Genomic DNA, 18,739 nt, shown 5'->3' on the forward strand with positions numbered 1-18,739 from the left:
GACCGTAGCCATCAAGTCAAACAACTAATTTATAATACAGTTGTATTTTACGTGAACGCACTAATATCTGGTTTTACTCACCTAAGGGAAGACTAAATGCGGCATATCTTGTTTCTAGACGGGAGGATATTGTCAACGTACCGAGCGTGCGCTTTGAGAGGAAAAGCAGAAATATTGATACGCGGTTTTGAGCTGACTTGGCTTGTAGTGAAAACGGGAGGTTGGTTGCAATTAAATATTGATGGGAGCCAACCTAAATTGCCTCCGGCACACTGATTATTAACCTGACAAACAAGGACGCGTCAATTCTGTGAAAATGCCTCGGAGAAAGGTAAGGCATATCTTTTCCTTGGTGCGAAACAGCCTTTCGAACAGACTGCAAGCTGGGTCCCATAACGTCATCGATTACGTTATCCAGTTGAACATGGAAGCTGAAGATGTGTGTAGTCACCAGCGAAATTAAACAACACGCAGTTAGCTGCTGTTAATGTGCTTTGGTTAGACTTGATTATAATTGTTGGTTAATTCATAGTTGTCGATTTGCTGATCGCTAAGTTAGCAACTGTTTATTTCCCGGTTGCACAAGTGTTTTGCTCTATTTCTGATAACACGGTAAAATGGCAGGAGAGTGCGTTGATGCTGACCTCTGCTGCCGTGAATACGACAACTTTACGTTCGGTCGGGAGGAACAGGCTGTTTTTCGGTTTGAGGATGGTGCGACGAGTCCGTACCAAAACAACGCAGTGATTGGTTAGAATACAGAATGCGATTGTGCTCATTGGTCAGGCTTTGTAGAGCTCCGCCTCTTCTCTTGTTTCATTGGTTGTATGCAAATGAGATTATGGGCTTCTTGTTTATGAAGTTGTCCACAAAAAAAAAAGAAGAAGCGTGCGTCAAAAGGCTTTGGAATTAAATGACGTCTCCTTGGTAATTGGTTTGTTTTGAACACGTGATTAAATAGTAATCATTTTTATCATGCTTTGAATCAATAAATGTTTTTGAGCAACATAGAACTAACCGGTCACAACAATATAGGTACTCCTGTATCAAAAATGCTGTTTTGTACTTTATTGTTGTACAGAATGAAAATTCAATAATGCTCAATTTTGATTGACACTGTCGAAGAAGTATTTATTTACATATATATATTTATACAGTTGAGGTTAGCAATGGTGAGATGAATTAATTTAAATACTATTATTGTACTTAAAATACCATATTGTTATCGTAGGTAGTTATTATGAATAATAATAACTGATATTTTGCGTATTTTCGAGTGGCTGGAAGCAAGGGAACGTTATGTCCCCACCCCCACCTTGTGCTTCCTTTTGAACCCCTCTTCGTCATCCATTTCTGCGTCGCCCGCGGGTCACCCCGCAACAACATTGTTAGTTGTGGCTGTTTGCATTTTCGATAAATAATGCTCGTTTGAACATCATGGCAGATGTTATTAGCATCGCTCCTTTCAACTGACTTGATGTGTGTAATGTCCGTCCGTCTTGATTATTTATTGACAAGTTTATCGCGTGGAAATGTGGTGGAGGACATGAAACACCTCCCCCAGGATGGGATCTTTGTTGGATTATCCACTGGTAAAACAAAACAAAAAACCAAAAAAGTCAACGCTTAAGTCTGTCGTAAATGAGTGTTTTCTTACTTTTGGCCACGACACTATCGTTGTTGTTGTTTGTGCAGAGGACCACAGGCAGCAGCTCGGACGGGACAGAGGACTCTGATTTCTCCGCCGACCTCGAGCCCGCCGAAGCCGTCGGCGGCACGCAAACACGGAACAGCGCGCGCCTGACTCGCACGTCCCTTCGTCTCAGCCAAAGCACGCGAGGTCAAATCTTTTACTATGTGCATCCATTGTCTGACTCCGACATATTCAAAGGATTGAGCCTATTTTGACAAAAGTCAGGAATAAAAAGGACGGATATGTTATGTGTTTTAGAAGGTTGGGAGTATAAGTAAGTGCTTCAGGAGTATGGGGTACCGAACCCCCTGATACGGGCTGTTCGGTCCCGGTACGACCGGTGTCAGAGTTCGGTCTGCATTGCCGCAGTAAGTCGGACTCGTTCCCGGTGAGGGGTGGACTCCGCCAAGGCTGCCCTTTGTCACCGATCCTGTTCCTAACTTTTATGGACAGAATTTCAAGGCGCAGCCGAGGCGTAGAGGGGGTCCGGTTTGGTGGCCTCAGTATTGCATCTCTGCTTTTTGCAGATGATGCGGTTCTGTTGGCTTCATCAAGCCGTGACCTCCAACTCTCATTGGAGCGGTTCGCAGCTGAGTGTGAAGCGGCACCTCCAAATCTGCGACCGTGGTCCTCAGTCGGAAAAGGGTGGCGTGCTTTCTCCGGGTCGGGGATGAGATCCTGCCCCAAGTGGAGGAGTTCGAGTATCTTGGGGTCTTGTTCACGAGTGAGGGAAGAATGGAACGGGAGATCGACAGGCGGATCGGTGCGGCGTCTGCAGTGATGCGGACTTTGTATCGGTCCGTTGTGGTGAAGAAGGCGCTAAGCCGAAAGGCGAAGCTCTCGATTTACCGGTCGATCTACGTTCCTACCCTCACCTATGGTCACGAGCTGTTTGTCCTGACCCAAAGAAGGAGATCCCGGATACGAGCGGCTGAATTGAGTTTGCCTCCGCAGGGTGTCCGGGCTCTCCCTTAGATCCCCCCCGGAAGAGCTCGATGAAGTGGCTGGGGAGAGGGAAGTCTGGGCGTCCCTGCTAAAGCTACTGCCCCCGCGACCCGTTCTGTAGATTAATTGCACTGAATCATACTGTATTTGTAATACTGTAAAGTATTTTCATCTTTGAAAAGACAAGTGTTTAATACAGCTGTCGTATTTGATCACATAAGATGCTACGTGAGTGTATATTTCAAACACTACGATGATTTCGGTCAACACTTGCACTCATCTGTCTTCCAGAAAACTCCAGCACAGCACGAAGCAGTTCTCCTGCTCCAGTGGAGGCAGCAGCCTCTGCGTTTTCCACACGACGCAGGATCACGCGTAGCCAACAGGGGGCGACAAACACCGCGGCCAAAAAATACCCACTGCGTCAGGGCAGGTTATCCAGCTCCGACACAGAGGGTAATAATGGTAAGTGTAAAAAAAGAAAGGGGGAGGAAAAAGTCTCTGGCCTTTAGTGCTTACATACGGGATGCTCATTACATTCTTTACTCGTAAAAGACACAAGAAATGCTCATTAAGATAGCAGCGTTCTTGGCAATGATGAAGGTAGACAAGACCCAGACCCAAAGGGGATGAGGAATAGTTAAGTTTTGAAGGCGGTTTGACGAAGAGAACAAAGTAACGTGTTAAAGAAAAGACAAAAGACTAATAGAAGTTGAAAAAGAGAAGTGATGAGTGAATGGGGATGAGAGCATCATGCATTACTTGTAACGTGCTGTGAGTTCAGTCTGTGCTCACAGCGACTTCCTGACTTTAAAGAAGACAAATATTTCAATATGAATCAACTTAATTCACCGTTGTAAAGGCATATTGTCTTCTTAATTTAGCATTCGGGAAAGTACCGTATATCAAAATTGATCAAAGGTTCCCGCTTACGATTTAGTCTGTGATGTGATGATGATACTATACTTGGGTCCAGAGGTATTTGGCCAGTGCTAGAGTTTTAAAGAGTTTGCCTCCCGACAACGCCACGATAGATTTGAAATGTAAAAAACTGAACATACTGTATGATTGAACTAAAGCTCTGGCTCGGCATTCTCATTGAGAGTCATTGAATTTGGTGATATGCATGACTCCTGGCTTCAATAAATTGAAAGAATATCTCCAAATAGTTTTCAACCCATGAAATCCGGCAGAGTCTACATAATACTGTAGTTCTTAATAAAGAAATTCCATATTTTTGCAAAACCTCTGTGAAATCTCTTCCTCCATACATTTCAAATCCAATTGAATGCTGTGTCAAGGCAAAATCATTGGAACCGCCACTGTAAAATACTTCGGTTCATGCATTGTGTAAATAAATAAAAAAGACAAAGGTTTGTATTTTGTGGCAGTGGCAATGTCATCATTTATTACACAGAACAAAAAAAAAACCACATTTCAGATTAATGTAAAAAGAACAAAAAACAACTCACATTTGACATAGAATGCAGCAATGTAGATAAATGGGCTCAATCATAGCTGCCCCGTTAGCCAATAGCAAACTTGCCGCATGGGTGGATTAACTCATTCACTGCCAGGCCTCCATGTTAACATGGACATTTTAATTCACCATCCGTCAATGGCAGCGCTGGCAGGAAATGAGTCAGAAAACGGCACTGTAAAACAATTGTGAGACCCCCAAATAAATCATTGCTAGGCATTAAAAAAAAAAAAAAATGTCCAATGGGATCTGTACCACCACGAAACGTACCTGCACTATAACAATCAATTCTTTGGGTGTCTTTTATTCATGGTCCAAATAATTTGATTGAAAATACACTATTGCATTTTGTTAGCCAGCACGGTGAGCGACTGGTTAGCACATCTGCCTCACAGTTCTGGAGACCGGGGTTCAAATCCCGGCCTCGCCTGTGTGGACTTTGCATGTCCTCCCCGTGCCTGCGTGGTTTTTCTCCGGGCACTCCGGTTTCCTCCCACATCACAAAAAACATGCGTGCTAGGTTGATCGAAGATTGAAGAAATTGCCCGTAGGTGTGAATGTGAGTGCGAATGGTTGTTTGTTTCTATGTGCCCTGCGATTGGCTAGCGACCGGTTCTAGGTGTACCACGCCTCCCGCCTGAAGGATAGGCTAGGATAGGCTCCAGCAGCCCGCGACCCTCGTGAGGAGAAGCGGTAAAGAAAATGGATGGATGGATGCATTCTGTCATGTAAAACGTGTTATTTGCGATATAAGACGCAACAAACACTTGATGGCCAAGCTACCTATTACACTTGTCAGTAAGGTGTTACGGCTCTGTGTCCGCCAACACATTTTCGATTGTAGAATTTATACGTGCGTGCCTAAATTTGTGGACACCCCATGAAGCTCAAGTTATTCATCGATCCCTAGTATTCATGTCCATCCGTCCATCCACGGATGTTTCTGTGCACCTAACTCACCTGGTGCCAAGGAACTATTCTGAACTAAGTTGAGGAGTTCCATTTTGACAAAAGTAGTGCTTTGCTGCCATCTTGTGGTAATTGTAAATATTTGGGGGGAGCGTCAGTTACGGAGAGATTTTCCCCGTTGGTGGCAGGGGTTGGTCCCTGTCCCTTCCGTCTACTACATGCAGTAACCATTTTGATGTGCCTTCATTGGTTCTATAGGCATAAAGCGGGCGGCGGACCACGACGAGACCCCTCCCCGCACGCCGACCGGCAACGCCCCGTCTTCCGAGTCAGACGTTGAGACCTCCAGCCCCGGGAACGACGTAGTCTCCTCCAGCAACGATGTCGTAGTTTCTCAAGAGGAGGACGAGAGGTTGGCAAAGGAGCTTTCGCTGAAAGAGGCCGCTGCTCACGGCCTTTCTCACAGGCCCAAACGACGGCGCTTTCACGAGAGCTACAACTTCAACATGAAGTGTCCCACGCCTGGATGCAACTCACTGGGTAACGTATCGTTGACTTGAGAGTGATCATGTTCCTGTGAAGCAATAATAAGCTCTTTTACCTCCTTGTCTGACCTCACCTAGGTCACCTGACAGGGAGACACGAGAGACACTTCTCCATATCAGGGTGTCCTCTTTACCACAACCTCTCAAATGATGAATGCAAGGTATTAACACACACACACACACACAACTGATTTTGTTATATTTTCCTGACAAGTGGCTAAGTCACAGTAAGTTTGTTTTTTTTCTCCACCAGACAATGTTGTCTTGCTGAATTAAGTCTCTTTTCCACTGCACAGCAACTTATCGGTTCTGTTTGGCTCAGCTCTACTTAGTTGTACACACCTCAGTATGGCGTGGTCAGTTTTGCAAAAAAAAATGATGCTTCATTGAACACACCAAATGGAACAAGACAACAAAGAAGGAAAAATGAACAAGGTTTTCCTGTAGTCACTGTATTTCTTGCCATGTATCTGTGGGCCATGGTATGGAGACATTTTATGGCATAATATTGCTTCGTAAACTATCCGACAAAGGCAAGTTTGTGGCCAGTAAATTCTCATGGGCTTTACATGAGATGAGCAACCACTAAGCATGGATCAGTGGGCACGTACTGTATGCTTTCCTTTTCATTGACTGTTAAAAGCCACCTCCTCCTCCTTAGCACTTCCCAATGCTGAATAAATAAAAAAAGTATGTCATTCATCCATCCATTTTCCGTACCCCTTCGTCCTGGCGCCTATCTCAGCTAACTGTGGTCGAAAGGCAGCGTGCACCCTCAACCGGTCGCCAGTCAATCGCAGGGCACGTGGCGAAAAGAAAATGCATTCTTGAATAACGGCTACAGCAGTTGGTTGTGTTCGCTGTGTGCTTGCCTTGGTTTTCTCCAGCTTCCTCCCACATTGCAAAAACATGCTGCGCAGGTTAATTGCGTAAAACTGCTATAGCAATGTAAAAAAGTGGCCAACCACCACCACAGATAGCCATGCAGCTGTGATTCGTCAAACCGCGCGTCCCCTGGGAAACATGTCACCAATGGATGAAAAAAGTGAGAGGAACTAACAGGGTCACATTGAAATTGTCAGGTTGCAAAGCCTTCTGGACCACAGACGGGCGACGGTGCAAGGTTTTGTGCCGCAGGCCGAACCGTCAGTCGTTGTCCTCACACCGTGTTGATGTTTTGTCAGGGCAAGACGCCAACTCGTGAGAAACAGACCGACGAAAGGACGCTGTCTCACCGTCATGACGAGAATCGAAATTCCACCAGAAACCAGGTAAGGTGTTGTTTCACTGGTATCGGGAGTAAAAGTAATCTACTAATTCATCGGTCACGTTCATTTTTATGCCTTGTGTGCTGAAATGAGATGTGAAATGAGCAAGCATTAAATAATCATTAAGTCATAAAGTCAAATCTAATAGAGGCTGGAGATAATATGAAGGGTTACAGTTATTGTGTTTTCCACCGGACAATATAACCACAAGCAGCTGCATCAAATCTGGAGTTGAACTTTTACTTGCTCAGACGAGAGCAGATTTGAAATGTTGTCCAGTCAGCGGCGTTGCATCGCCCAGTGATGAATTAATCAGCAGGGCTCCTCACCTCGTTAGATTGTTGAGGAAAGTAGTTTCATTTCGGGGTGTAATATAGATGTCTGTTTAACAGTAAGAAAGTAAAGCACTATTGTTTTTTTCTACTGGACTCCCTCCACAGTCAACTTTCATTGGTTCATGCGACTCACCACAGGTAAATATTTGATTTTTAAAAAATTATTATTATTTGTTAACCATTAAAGACAAGGTTAAAGGTGTTTGGACCAGGCTTGTTTGCCAGCATAGGGTGATTTTTAGCCCGTTACACTTGTGATTGAATACATAAATACAGCTAGAACAATACCACAGTACAATTATTACCATCTTCAAAACATTATCAAGTATATATAAAAAAATTTTTTTACTTTCCTAACAGCCAGGCAATTACAGTACAAAATACAGGTAACCTTTGTAATAAAGCAAATTCAATTCAAATATAATGGCGCACCATTTGATGACAGATGCACAATATAGTCACTATACTGACACAGATACTTTTTGTTCATTGACTTTATTTATCATGAATAATTTTTTTTTTCTTTACTTTACGGTCATTCAAGTGTTAAACATATTTAACCTTTTTAGACAAATGGACTGTCAGTGTTTAAAAAAAAATGTTACACTCATTCTTTGTCCTTCCTCTGTGTGCCTGGGAGGTGAGTCTCCTCACTTAAACAACATTGTATAAATTCCATTCTTACGATGCTACCACGGCTAAAGTCTGGTTTAATTCAAGTTTGATATGGAGACAGTGGAAGGGGTTGTGCCATGTGTAAGTTGGTTTAGGGGTGGAATACTACCTATTTATGTTTGCCTCTGACCTGAAATGGTCTCGCTGTAGTATCCGACTCCTGCAGTGGTTGAATCTTCTGTGGTTGCTTCCTCTCATATGTGATCGAACAATGGGAGACTTTTAGGCCAAACTGGCTGTCAAAATAAAAGTGTGATCTCTGGTTCACGCCTGTCCTGAGAGCTGCCCATGTGTGAGCAGACCATCCAGGACACATTATTAGCCGGTGTGAGCAGGTCTTAACTATCGGCGATGTGTCAGACCCCAACAGAACGTCAGCTGCGCTACAAGGAGAAGGTGACTGAGCTGAGGAAGAAGAGGAATGCTGGCCTTAATAAGGAGGAGAAGGACAAGTACATGGTTTGTGGATGAGACGTTTTTACTAGCTCATTTGAACCACCGGAATGTCTCGTGTGTAATGGGAAAAATTGTACGCATTGCGCATAGGTATAGGGGGAAAAAAAAAAAAAACCTTCACATTTTATAAATGTATGCCGCCATCTAGTGGTTATGAAAAAGCTGTACACTTACATTCTAATATGTCACCGCCGCCTAGAGGTGATGAAAAAGTTGTACATTTTCATTCTAGTATGCCAACGCCACCTCGAGGTGATGAAAAAGGTGTAGCCTACACTTTCATTCCAATAGAACGGGGGTACATAAGCCTGCATATTTGTACAGTTGTAATCATAAGTTTATATACCCAGGCAGAATTTGTGAAATATTGTTTTGTTTTGTTTTTAAATACGACTGACGACTGAACAACAACCCTCATTAATTTCTTTATGGTTATGTTTTCTTTAATGATAATGCCTTTTTCAAATGCTTGACAGTTTAATTTGAATCCCATTAAAATAAAATGAAATGTGTTTCGCCTGATCCTTCAGGTTTTCTTTTAAGAATTGTACCCATCTTACAAGTTGTTCCTGGGTAATCAAACATATGAGCACAACTGTGTGTTTTCCCATTTACTAAATAAAAGTAGGGCTGTGAATTTCAAAATAAGAGCAAGTAAATAAAAAGAAAGTATTATGTGTTCAAATAAAGTGCTTAACTTCAGAATAATTCTTTAAAAAAAAAAACAGATAATATTTCATGTTTTGATCATATGGGTAGAAGCAAAATCATGCATTGTAAAAATGCACTATACATGAGTGGAAGGGTTTTCCCGAATTTTGAGGTCCACTTTGGGGGTGCGCATTATACACGAGAAATGACGGTAGTATGCATTTTTGTGGCCATCTTAATAGCTGCCTTTACTGCTAGGATCATCTTCAGAGCCACGGGATGAGCCGGGAGCCCCTGCTGGAGAACATCACCAGCGACTACGACCTGGACTTGTTCAGGAAAGCGCAGGCACGTGCCTCGGAGGACCTTGTAAGAGAGAAAACTCATCACCACCCTCCTCTTTTCACTTATTTGCCTCCCCCTCCCCTTCCCGCCTTCCTGCGCTCCTTCTCTTCCAGTCCGTACAGCCTCCGCTACAGCCTCAGGAGGAGTCTGAAATCGACTTGGCAGATGGAATAATCCCTTTCAGTTATTCTGTGTCTGTTGTTTCTCCCTCTGTTCTGTTCCATTGAGACCCATTCAAAAGGCACATTCTTTTGTTTTGACCCTTAAATGACTCCCCATTTCCGAAGGTAAACAGACATTAAATATGAATGTGTCGATTGGGGCCTGAGTGGACACCTTCTAGTGGCCTTCTAGTGTTATGTCATTATAATAATAGCTTTACTATGCGTTTCCTTCATGTGGTTTAATCAAATCCAGAGCATAAAACCACTCCGTTCGCCACATATGGTCTGTTATTAGAAATGATTACAAAATTTTGCTGGACGTGTTTGATGATAATTCACTTTATACTGTTCTTCTATTAGCAAAGCAAGCCTTGGTATAATAGACCCTCCAAATATTGATGTATTTGCTTTCCTGTGCTCTGGTCTTCCTCCTCGCTCTCCAAAGAGTTGTATTTTCTTAATACACAGTCCCCATTGACCATGCCGTCCGTTCCAGTACGTTTGGAGGGGACTATAGCAAAGAAAAGTCTTATGTTTTATTATTTGGAGTTTGTATTTGTAATGAGTTTTTTTTCCAACTGAAAGGCATCTTATTTAGCTAGATCCATCTGGAAAAACCAGGGACCCTCTCTTTCTATTCGGTTGCCCGACACTTTCCACTTTCGGCTTGTCCCGTCGCTCTGTAAGGGACAAGAAGTACAGGAGACATCATTTTAAAGTATATATTTTCAAATTGTCCCCATCTACAGTCTCCTTTGTGATGCTGGCTGTTATCCATGCCTCAACTTCTCATCTTCCCAGACTAATGGAGATCTTTTCCATTATCTCTCCTCTTATTCCTCTTTTCTCCCTACAACCTATTTCCCCGCTCGCTCGCTCTCTCTCTCTCTTTTCATTTCTTTTCACTACCCATCTTCATCATCACCCTCTTGCCCTGCTCATTACAGGAGAAGCTTCGTCTGGCTGGCCAGGTGTCGGAGGGGAGCAACATGATAAAGATCATTGTGTTCGGACGCTATGAACTGGACACGTGGTACCACTCGCCATACCCGGAGGAGTATGCCCGCTTGGGGAGGCTGTACATGTGCGAATTCTGCCTTAAGTATATGAAAAGCCAGACCATCTTGCGCAGACATATGGTAAGACTGACTTTGGATAAAACCTCATGTCTTAGAAGGTCTTTACATATCTGCATAGAATTTGCTATGAACATCCAAGCAGGTGTTTGGATAGTAAAGGGTGAATCATTGAACTGCTCAAACTAACATGACGATAGTGACACATCATTCTTAGAAGTTCCCCCAGAATACGCACAAATCTGATAGCCGCTAATATGAGTGCTATGCAAATGGACAGATCGGATTTATAACCATCAATGCAAGCTGGACATCAATCAATCACTCCGTAATGTATACACATACTTCTAGGTTATTGCCTTCTGATCATCTCAACACGAAAGCCAAATTTCATTCTTTGGTTCGAAGAGTGTTTTGGAGTGAAATGAGACAAAGTGAACTGATTGTTTATCCTTTCCACATAAGGCCAAGTGTGTTTGGAAGCATCCTCCAGGTGATGAAATCTATCGGAAAGGCAACATTTCGGTTTTTGAGGTTGATGGCAAGAAGAACAAGGTAAGAAAGCCTCCCACGGCCCCTCACAAACTTTCCAGGAAACAAATCTTGTACACAACGTCACCATTAGGTTTTGAAGTTTACTTTGTTGCTTTGTTTTAGCTGTTTATCGCCAATGTGTAAAAACTAAAGAAATACAGTTATGTCAAATGAGTATATGTCACTGTTGCGACATAAAAATGGATTATGAATCAGTGAAAGAAGCCCCATCATGATTCCATTTCTAGTGCTTAACAAAGTTCTGAGACCACCAACTGCATTGGTAATTACCACATGTTCCAGTAATAGTTATGTAAAGGTTCTCAATTTTCAATGCTAAAATATTATTGTTGTTAACCATGAATGTTTACATTTTGTTTTACAAAAATGCTCAAAAATCCAGTCTATTTATCTACATATTTAATGGGTGTGTATATATATATATACAGCATATACAATATACAAACAGTAGATCGATAGACAGTATGTATACAGACATTGTTTACAAAATACAATATTCATCTTAACCGTTAATTCTGAACGCAAAAATGTATATATTGTCTGTTACGTGTGTTAATTTCAGTGGGAAAATAGATTTGATAACACCGCTGTTTTTCTTTCAGATTTTCTGTCAGAACCTGTGTCTGCTGGCCAAACTCTTTCTCGACCACAAGACTTTGTATTATGATGTCGAACCTTTCCTCTTCTACGTGATGACTGAGGTTGACAACACAGGGTGCCATCTTGTGGGATATTTCTCCAAGGTAAAAAAAACAAAGTCATTTTACGAAAGTGTATCTTCTTGGCTCCGGGACCTCCTTACGGTTATGTAAAATTTATGTGCGAGCTATTACGGTAAGTACAGATCAACGAAATAGTCCGAAGCTAACCAAGCTAATGAAGATGCGCGCTAAGGCTAACAGCATGTAAGAGGAGTCCGGGCAGATCCATGGGTTTTGTAGGCGATCCTGGGTCACCGTGCCCATGACAGACACACAAGTCTCTCTGATGACTTCTGCACTTCGAATGCGAGTCCCACCAATACGTACATCTGTCCTCCTTGCATAGGAAAAAAATTCTTTCCTCAACTACAATGTATCCTGTATCCTCACCATGCCACAGTACATGAGGCAGGGCTACGGCAAGATGCTTATAGACTTCAGTAAGTCGACTCCTGTTGTGCATGTGCTTGTCGATTTTAGGATGTTACACTTTTTTGTAATAATTGTCCTTTCAGGTTATCTGTTATCGAAGGTGGAGGAGAAAGTGGGCTCACCGGAGCGACCCTTATCCGACCTGGGCCTTATCAGCTATCGGAGTTACTGGAAGGAGGTGCTGCTGCGCTACCTGAACAACTTTAAGGGGAAGGAGATCTCCATTAAAGGTCAGAACTGGATTACATTTTTCAAACCAGCGAAACCTTTCTGAAACAAAACCTTTCTGGGACAAAAAGGTTTAGTCTACTCGGGTAAAGTAGCGACGATGCAAAGCAAACATGGAGGGTTGAACCGATTTCACCATCAAATAAATAAAACATATGAACCCATCCATCAACGTTGCAGGGAGTTTGAGCCAAGACCAGCCGACTTCGGCTACCTGGGACTGGGACCGGTCGGCAGTTAATCACAGGGTCGCTAGACGCAAACAGCCATTCACAGTACACGTTCACACATTCGGACCTACGGGCAATTTCAAGTCTTAAATTAACGCAACCGCGAGAGAACATGCAAACTGTACATAGGGAGCCCGGACTTTAGATTTAAACCCAGAATCTAGATTACAACCTCAGAACTGTGAGGTAGATATGCATCAAGAAATAGGTTTTGTGATTTATATGAAACGTCCCATATGTTGTCTAGTTAGACTCTCTAACATGGACTTAGTATATAGAAATGTCAATTTCATTTCAAAAAACACCACATTTTGTCATTTGTCAGGAACACTGTAAAACAATAAAACAACAGTAATTACAGAATTATACAGATCAAATAGAGCAAGAAAAATGCTTTTGTAATGGTTTGTAAAACCGTTTGTACAAGCACTACACACAACTCCGAAGGCCACTTTCTTGATTGTATTACGTACTTGATTTTTTTGGGGGGGGGAAATCTCATGTTCACCTTCAATGTTGTATTTCTTTCTGGTGTCAGAGATCAGCCAGGAGACTGCAGTGAACCCAGTGGACATTGTCAGCACGCTGCAGTCCCTCCAGATGCTCAAATACTGGAAGGGGAAACACCTGGTTTTAAAACGACAGGTACGACCGGTCCCACTGGCGAAGCTGATGTTTCTCGTATAGATAGACCCGTATCTATCATTTGATTATTTGGATGAAATTTGTAATTTGACCTGCATAGCTTTTTCTGGCTAATCAGTAGATGTAGCATTTACAGTGATCCTCGGCTATTCGCCAAGGATAGGTAGGGACAGAGCTCTGCTGCCAATAGTCGTGAATAATTGAGTCTCCCCCCCCCAAAAAAAGGTTTACAATTGTTCAGCGACAGAAGCCAATGGACAATAGTTTCCAAAACGTGTGTGCAACATACAGCACAAGGACAACTTAAGAGCAATCTTAATTGAATACCCCTGTTGTAGGACCTTATTGATGACTGGAAAGCCAAGGAGCGGAAACGTGGCAACAGCAAGACCATCGACCCCACCGCCTTGAAGTGGACGCCGCCGAAAGGGACGTAGAGGAGCTTCTGTTGACACTCCGGCTCAAAAAGCAGTCACATCCCGTTCTGCACACTGGCAAGCACACACACACACACACACACACACACAAAATATTCACAGTCGCACTGTTGTACAAAAAGGCTTCCGGCGGCTTTTTACAAAGTCACATATTGTTCCGGCTTTCGCACTCACTGTCATTACAGCAACAACAATATATTTCTTGCCTCCACGGCTTATACTTATTATTGTCCCATATTAAGGTCTCTGGTGTTCTCCCTTGAATGATTGTCAGGCTGAATAAGAAAATGTAGCAGGCAGCAATGTAGAATATATCAAGCGTCACTGCTTATGTGTTCAACCGCAACGTGCTCTCCTATTGATGAGCTCTTTTCCAAAACACTATCAATCCATTTGGATTATTATTGATTTATTTAGCCAGACCTGTAAATTGCAAACGTTGTTTTATCCTAGGAAAGTAAATTGTAGCCTCATTGTGAACATGTTGAAAATAGAATAGTCTACACAATGAATGGCCTGGCAAGATGGATTTTTTTGGGTTTCATTTTGGAAAAGAGCGCTTCAATTACACTGTTCTCACGGCAGTACAATGCAGGTAGAAATACAAAAAAAAAAATGTTCTCAATCATAGTAAGTACGACCTGAAATCAGCCTGGCTGAGCTCTGACTGGAAAATACTTGAAACAAAATTCCCACCTTGGTTGGTCTTTATTGAAAAATTGGTCGAGAGAATGTACATGCAGGAGCTATAAAATAAACTACAGTACTCACTTTTGTTCTGCAGTTGTGTAACAAATTGTGCATGCCGGGTATTTAACCTATCACACCTGCAAACTCTAGCTGCCATTGGCCTCATTCGGACCTTGTCCCACATTAAGATCTTTGATTTAAGAAGGGACCTGCTTTGATTTGTTTATGTTCCTCTGTGTCAACAGGCTCTCCGTTTTTTGCCCTCAAAGTTCTCAATATTTAATAATGTTCTACCTCTATGGTTTCACCACTGTATAAATGTGAGAATATTCCATTTTAAGACTTTTCATCCTGTTTGTTACTGTGTGAAAAAAATCTTGTGTATAGCATTTCATGAAAGAAAAAGTTTTATTTATGTTTGAACAATGAAAAACGTGGTCAGTTACAGGATGCTTCCACACGAATGGAAATATTGATGTAAAAATACATTTAGAATTTCTCGAAAGCTAAGGTAGGGACATCATTTACATTGACGTCTTATTTGATCATTTTATCTCTGATCCTCTAAGGCTGGATTTACACTGCAGGTCCAATTGCAAAAGAAAACCTATCCAATTATTTTTCTATTCACATTTTTAGTTTGAGCGGAAAGCTTGCATTATCGAAGTGTGTTCGAGCTGCGCATTTATGTTGCACTTGTATTGGCAGCTATCCGATACATAATGGATTTGTATCTCCATTTGAAAGAGGCCTGTTGATAGCTCAACATTACATGTTGTTGTTGTTGTTTCCACCGCCGTGACGCATATCCGAATTGTGCCACTTGAGAGCCAAAAAAAGCGGAACCATCCATCCACGGCAGTGTAAATCCAGTCAGACTTCACTGTCGCCCAAAATTCACAGCTTGGCACTTTCCTGTTGCTGGTGATGCAAGATGGTGGCACTGAAACAAGGAAACTGTTGAGAAGTTTGTTCTGTAAACACTTTTGTATTTTTGTCTTTATTGGACTCACGCTGCACACATTTCACTGATTTTGGATGAACACACAGTTTACGTGAGGGCGATTCGGAAAAGGCTTTTTGAGTGTTTTAGCGGAATATCTTAGTTTAGCTCATCTCGGTTTAGCATATTTGGAGTTGTCGGCTTCTTCGCAAATGCTTCTGGCCAATAAGTTGTTTGGGGGTATAGCAAACTCCTTGGTTGAATAGCAAACTCTTGTACTAATGACAAAATTGAGATGCAGCATCTTGACATAATTTCTTCTCTGAGCTGCTGTGGCCTCTGTTTCCAGCATTTAGCAGCACTTTGCATTGTCTCAGCATCTGTTTTGCTTCTTCAAATGTATTTTATTTGTGTATTCTGCTGCTTTTTTTTTTTTTTTTTTTTTTTAGCCCAACTGGCATTTTCCATACTATTATTATTTATGTTTAATGTCACTTATCGTGTTGTTGATGTTGCTGCACAGTGGTTTCTACAAACATCCTGACTCTTAAAAGTTTTGCCAAGGCTAAAGTGCTTTTATTGGGAAGTGCACTTTTTTTTTTTGACTTTTCAAGAACTCCCCCTAGTTTGATGAACACAATCCATATAGTCGTGGGGCAGTTTTTATTTTATTTTATTGAGAAGATAATGTTACCTGTTGCTTTCTGTGCCTCCGAACTTTGGAAAATGGGGATGTTTGGTATTCAGTGAGCCAATGGCAGCTCCAGAAACACTTTGCTTTGGGCATTAACAGATGTTGAGTGTACTTCTGTAATCCCTAATCTCAAAGCACCTTGCTCCGTATTTCTAGTGAGACAACGCAGCAACAGTGAAACTTAGCTTTCAACATGTAGCTCTGTTGTGCTTTGGTGTTAGCTGCCGCCTTTTGCTTCCTCTTCAATAAATACCTCGTGGGGTTTCTGTGGCGTGATGTTTGTATTGCGGCCTTTCCATTGCAACCGTTCGCATACGAGGGAATCGGATTTGAATTTTGAAAGTGCTCATCTATTGAAAATGATTTTTAGTGCAACTAAAATATATACAGTGCTTCCGGAAAGTATTCACAGCGCTTCGCCTTTTCCACATTTTGTGATGTTACGTCCAAATTGGTCAATTTTCCCTCCGCATTCTTCGCACAGCATCCAGGACGACATTAAACATGTTTTTCAATTGGGGGAAAAAAAAAAATATATTTATCAAAACATTTTAAAAAACTAGGAAATCACATAGTGTATGCGTACATTAGCATTCACAGCCTTTATTCAAGACTTCTTTGATGCACAGTAATCGTGAAGCCGCTGTGGAGCGTGTTTTCATTCAGGATGGATGTCTGTGATTGGTGTCTCGCTGAAGAGATGCTTGTCCTTCTGGATGGTTCTCCTTTTTCTGGAGCTCTCACATCAACCATCGGGTTCTCGGTCTCTTCCCTGACAGGGGCCGTTCCCCCGATTGCTCACTTTTGAGGGGCGGACAGCTTGTTTTGAGTACATTTTCAAATAAAAACATCTCATCATTATGGGCTGTTGTGTGTAGAATTCGAAGGGCAAACAGCTCCTCCATTTTGGAATAAGGCTGTGTGCAAGGTGGAGTGCAGTGAAGACTTTCTGGATGCAGTTGAGACGATTTTGGAAGATCTCCATTGAACGGCATTATAAAAGCAACACGCAATAAAGACATTTTTTTACAAATTACTTTTAATTAAGGTGCAATGGAAAACAAGTCAAACGTGTCCAGTACACTTGGTAATGATAGCGATGCAGTGTGCTGCAAGTCATACTGTCTAATTTGTTAACACAATGTCCTCCTGATTGACAACGTACAGTAGGTTCACTGATGCGGAAAATTCAAATGATTCATCACAGAATTGGGAAAACAAAAAAACGATGTATTGTACGTATATATCCTCGTTTGCATCTTCAGTACGAGTCGGATTTCCACTCCTCTTGCATATCTGGAAGAACGGAAATAGACTCCAATTTCTCAAAATGTGACATTTGCACATTCATAACGGGAGATGAGGTCACCCAAAAATACATCAACAGGAACAGGAACACACACACACACACACACGAGGTTTGCCGTTGACTTCCAATATTTATACCTTCGGCTAAACTCCGTCTCCCCATGAGTCCTACAAACATCTCCCCTTTAGTTCCTGGTGAAGAGAAAAAAAGTTACCAGTTCAAAGAAAAGCCCCAGTAGTAATATAGATATGTACAGTATAATAATATTACTTTTCCTGTCCAGAGTCATTGGCTGTGATACCCCTGTAACATAGGAGGCATGCGAATGACAACAGTAATGGCTGTAGTACAACAAAAGAATTCTATACGGGCACTATTAGCCCCCTGGAAACGCAGTTCTTATGACTATTATTATATTGTTTGTTTACCCGAGCTCCTTCCCATCAGGCCGTGGAACCGCTGCGCTTTCGAGCGTTTGATGAGGTCTGCCAGACGGACGCTTATCCCGTCGGCTACAGGGTAGACCTACGCACGCACACAAAGACGTACAGTGGGCTCCACGGCAACTGACATTCAGCGGCATTGTGTCCATTTAATTCTTCGGAACCAAAGTCATTTATCACTACTTCCGGTGGATGGAAAAGAAAAGAACGAAGCACACACTCACACTCGTCGCGTGACTTCAGTATAGTATCGCATACTATACATGTCCTCTTCAAAACATTGTATGACAACAGCTTATATAATTTCCAACAAGCTACCATTATTTTGACTGCAAATGTAAATGTAAATGTGTGTTCATGAACTGTTACGTGTGTGAGGCTTTTGACTCCCATTGATGCTGGTGTTTATAATTCATTCATTTACATTAAAATACAAGTCGCGAATTAGTAGGATCATTTCACTATCAGTATTCTGAATCCTTTCGTTGCAAAACCTAGACAATAACTCAATTTGATGGTTCTTGATGTATTTTATCACTTTTATCAGCTATGTTATAGGAAATATATTTAGATATTTTGTTGTAATGAAAATGAACGTGACTGAGCTGATCCTTCAGAAATGCGCACTGCTGGAATGCTAGTGCAGAAAACAATGGAAATAAAGAAATTTGGAGGCTTTCTCAGCTGAATTTCCAAAAGGAAAAAAGGAATGCAAAGCTGCTTAATGCATCAACGTAACATGAACCCAAAACCTGAAGTAAGAAATGGGTGCAAAAGGGTTCTTCTCAAGGTTTACCTGCCAGTTGTCCAGGTTCCACAGCTCCCTGGCCTCCTCCCGGCTGCTGAGCGGACCTCCCAGTGCGCAGAGAGACGGTGTCATCATGACCAAC

At 42.1% G+C, this 18,739-nt stretch overlaps 1 protein-coding gene across 4 annotated transcripts; it reads left to right on the plus strand.

Moving 5' to 3' along the window:
- The first annotated feature begins 81 nt into the window (after positions 1-81).
- Positions 82-18,293, plus strand: LOC133465581 (histone acetyltransferase KAT7-like). 4 transcript variants are annotated; one of them, XR_009784674.1, is made up of 16 exons: positions 100-331; positions 1,696-1,840; positions 2,930-3,103; positions 5,286-5,567; positions 5,651-5,733; positions 6,757-6,843; positions 8,211-8,309; positions 9,216-9,326; positions 10,414-10,605; positions 11,008-11,097; positions 11,700-11,840; positions 12,145-12,238; positions 12,314-12,460; positions 13,227-13,333; positions 13,672-13,827; positions 17,854-18,293. XR_009784674.1 is itself a non-coding variant. In XM_061748542.1 (15 exons), the coding sequence occupies exons 1-15, from the start codon at positions 317-319 to the stop codon at positions 13,768-13,770; spliced, it is 1,845 nt and encodes a 614-aa protein (XP_061604526.1). In that variant the 5' UTR covers positions 100-316; the 3' UTR covers positions 13,771-16,361. The 4 variants fall into 4 exon arrangements, 3 of the variants coding, with proteins under 3 accessions (XP_061604527.1, XP_061604526.1, XP_061604525.1); XM_061748542.1 differs by lacking the exon at positions 17,854-18,293 and having other exon boundaries at positions 9,216-9,305; positions 13,672-16,361; XM_061748541.1 differs by lacking the exon at positions 17,854-18,293 and having other exon boundaries at positions 101-331; positions 13,672-16,361.
- Positions 18,294-18,739: the final 446 nt, after the last annotated feature.

Source organism: Phyllopteryx taeniolatus, chromosome 16, assembly GCF_024500385.1.
Source record: "Phyllopteryx taeniolatus isolate TA_2022b chromosome 16, UOR_Ptae_1.2, whole genome shotgun sequence".
Classification (NCBI taxonomy): domain Eukaryota; kingdom Metazoa; phylum Chordata; class Actinopteri; order Syngnathiformes; family Syngnathidae; genus Phyllopteryx; species Phyllopteryx taeniolatus.

What these genes read in the sequence shown, in the direction of transcription:
- LOC133465581 (XM_061748541.1), top strand. An exon ending in GCCTGGATGCAACTCACTGG is followed by an intron (nt 5,568 to 5,650) that starts GTAACGTATCGT and finishes GACCTCACCTAG; the next exon opens with GTCACCTGACAGGGAGACAC. An exon ending in TCTCAAATGATGAATGCAAG is followed by an intron (nt 5,734 to 6,756) that starts GTATTAACACAC and finishes ATGTTTTGTCAG; the next exon opens with GGCAAGACGCCAACTCGTGA.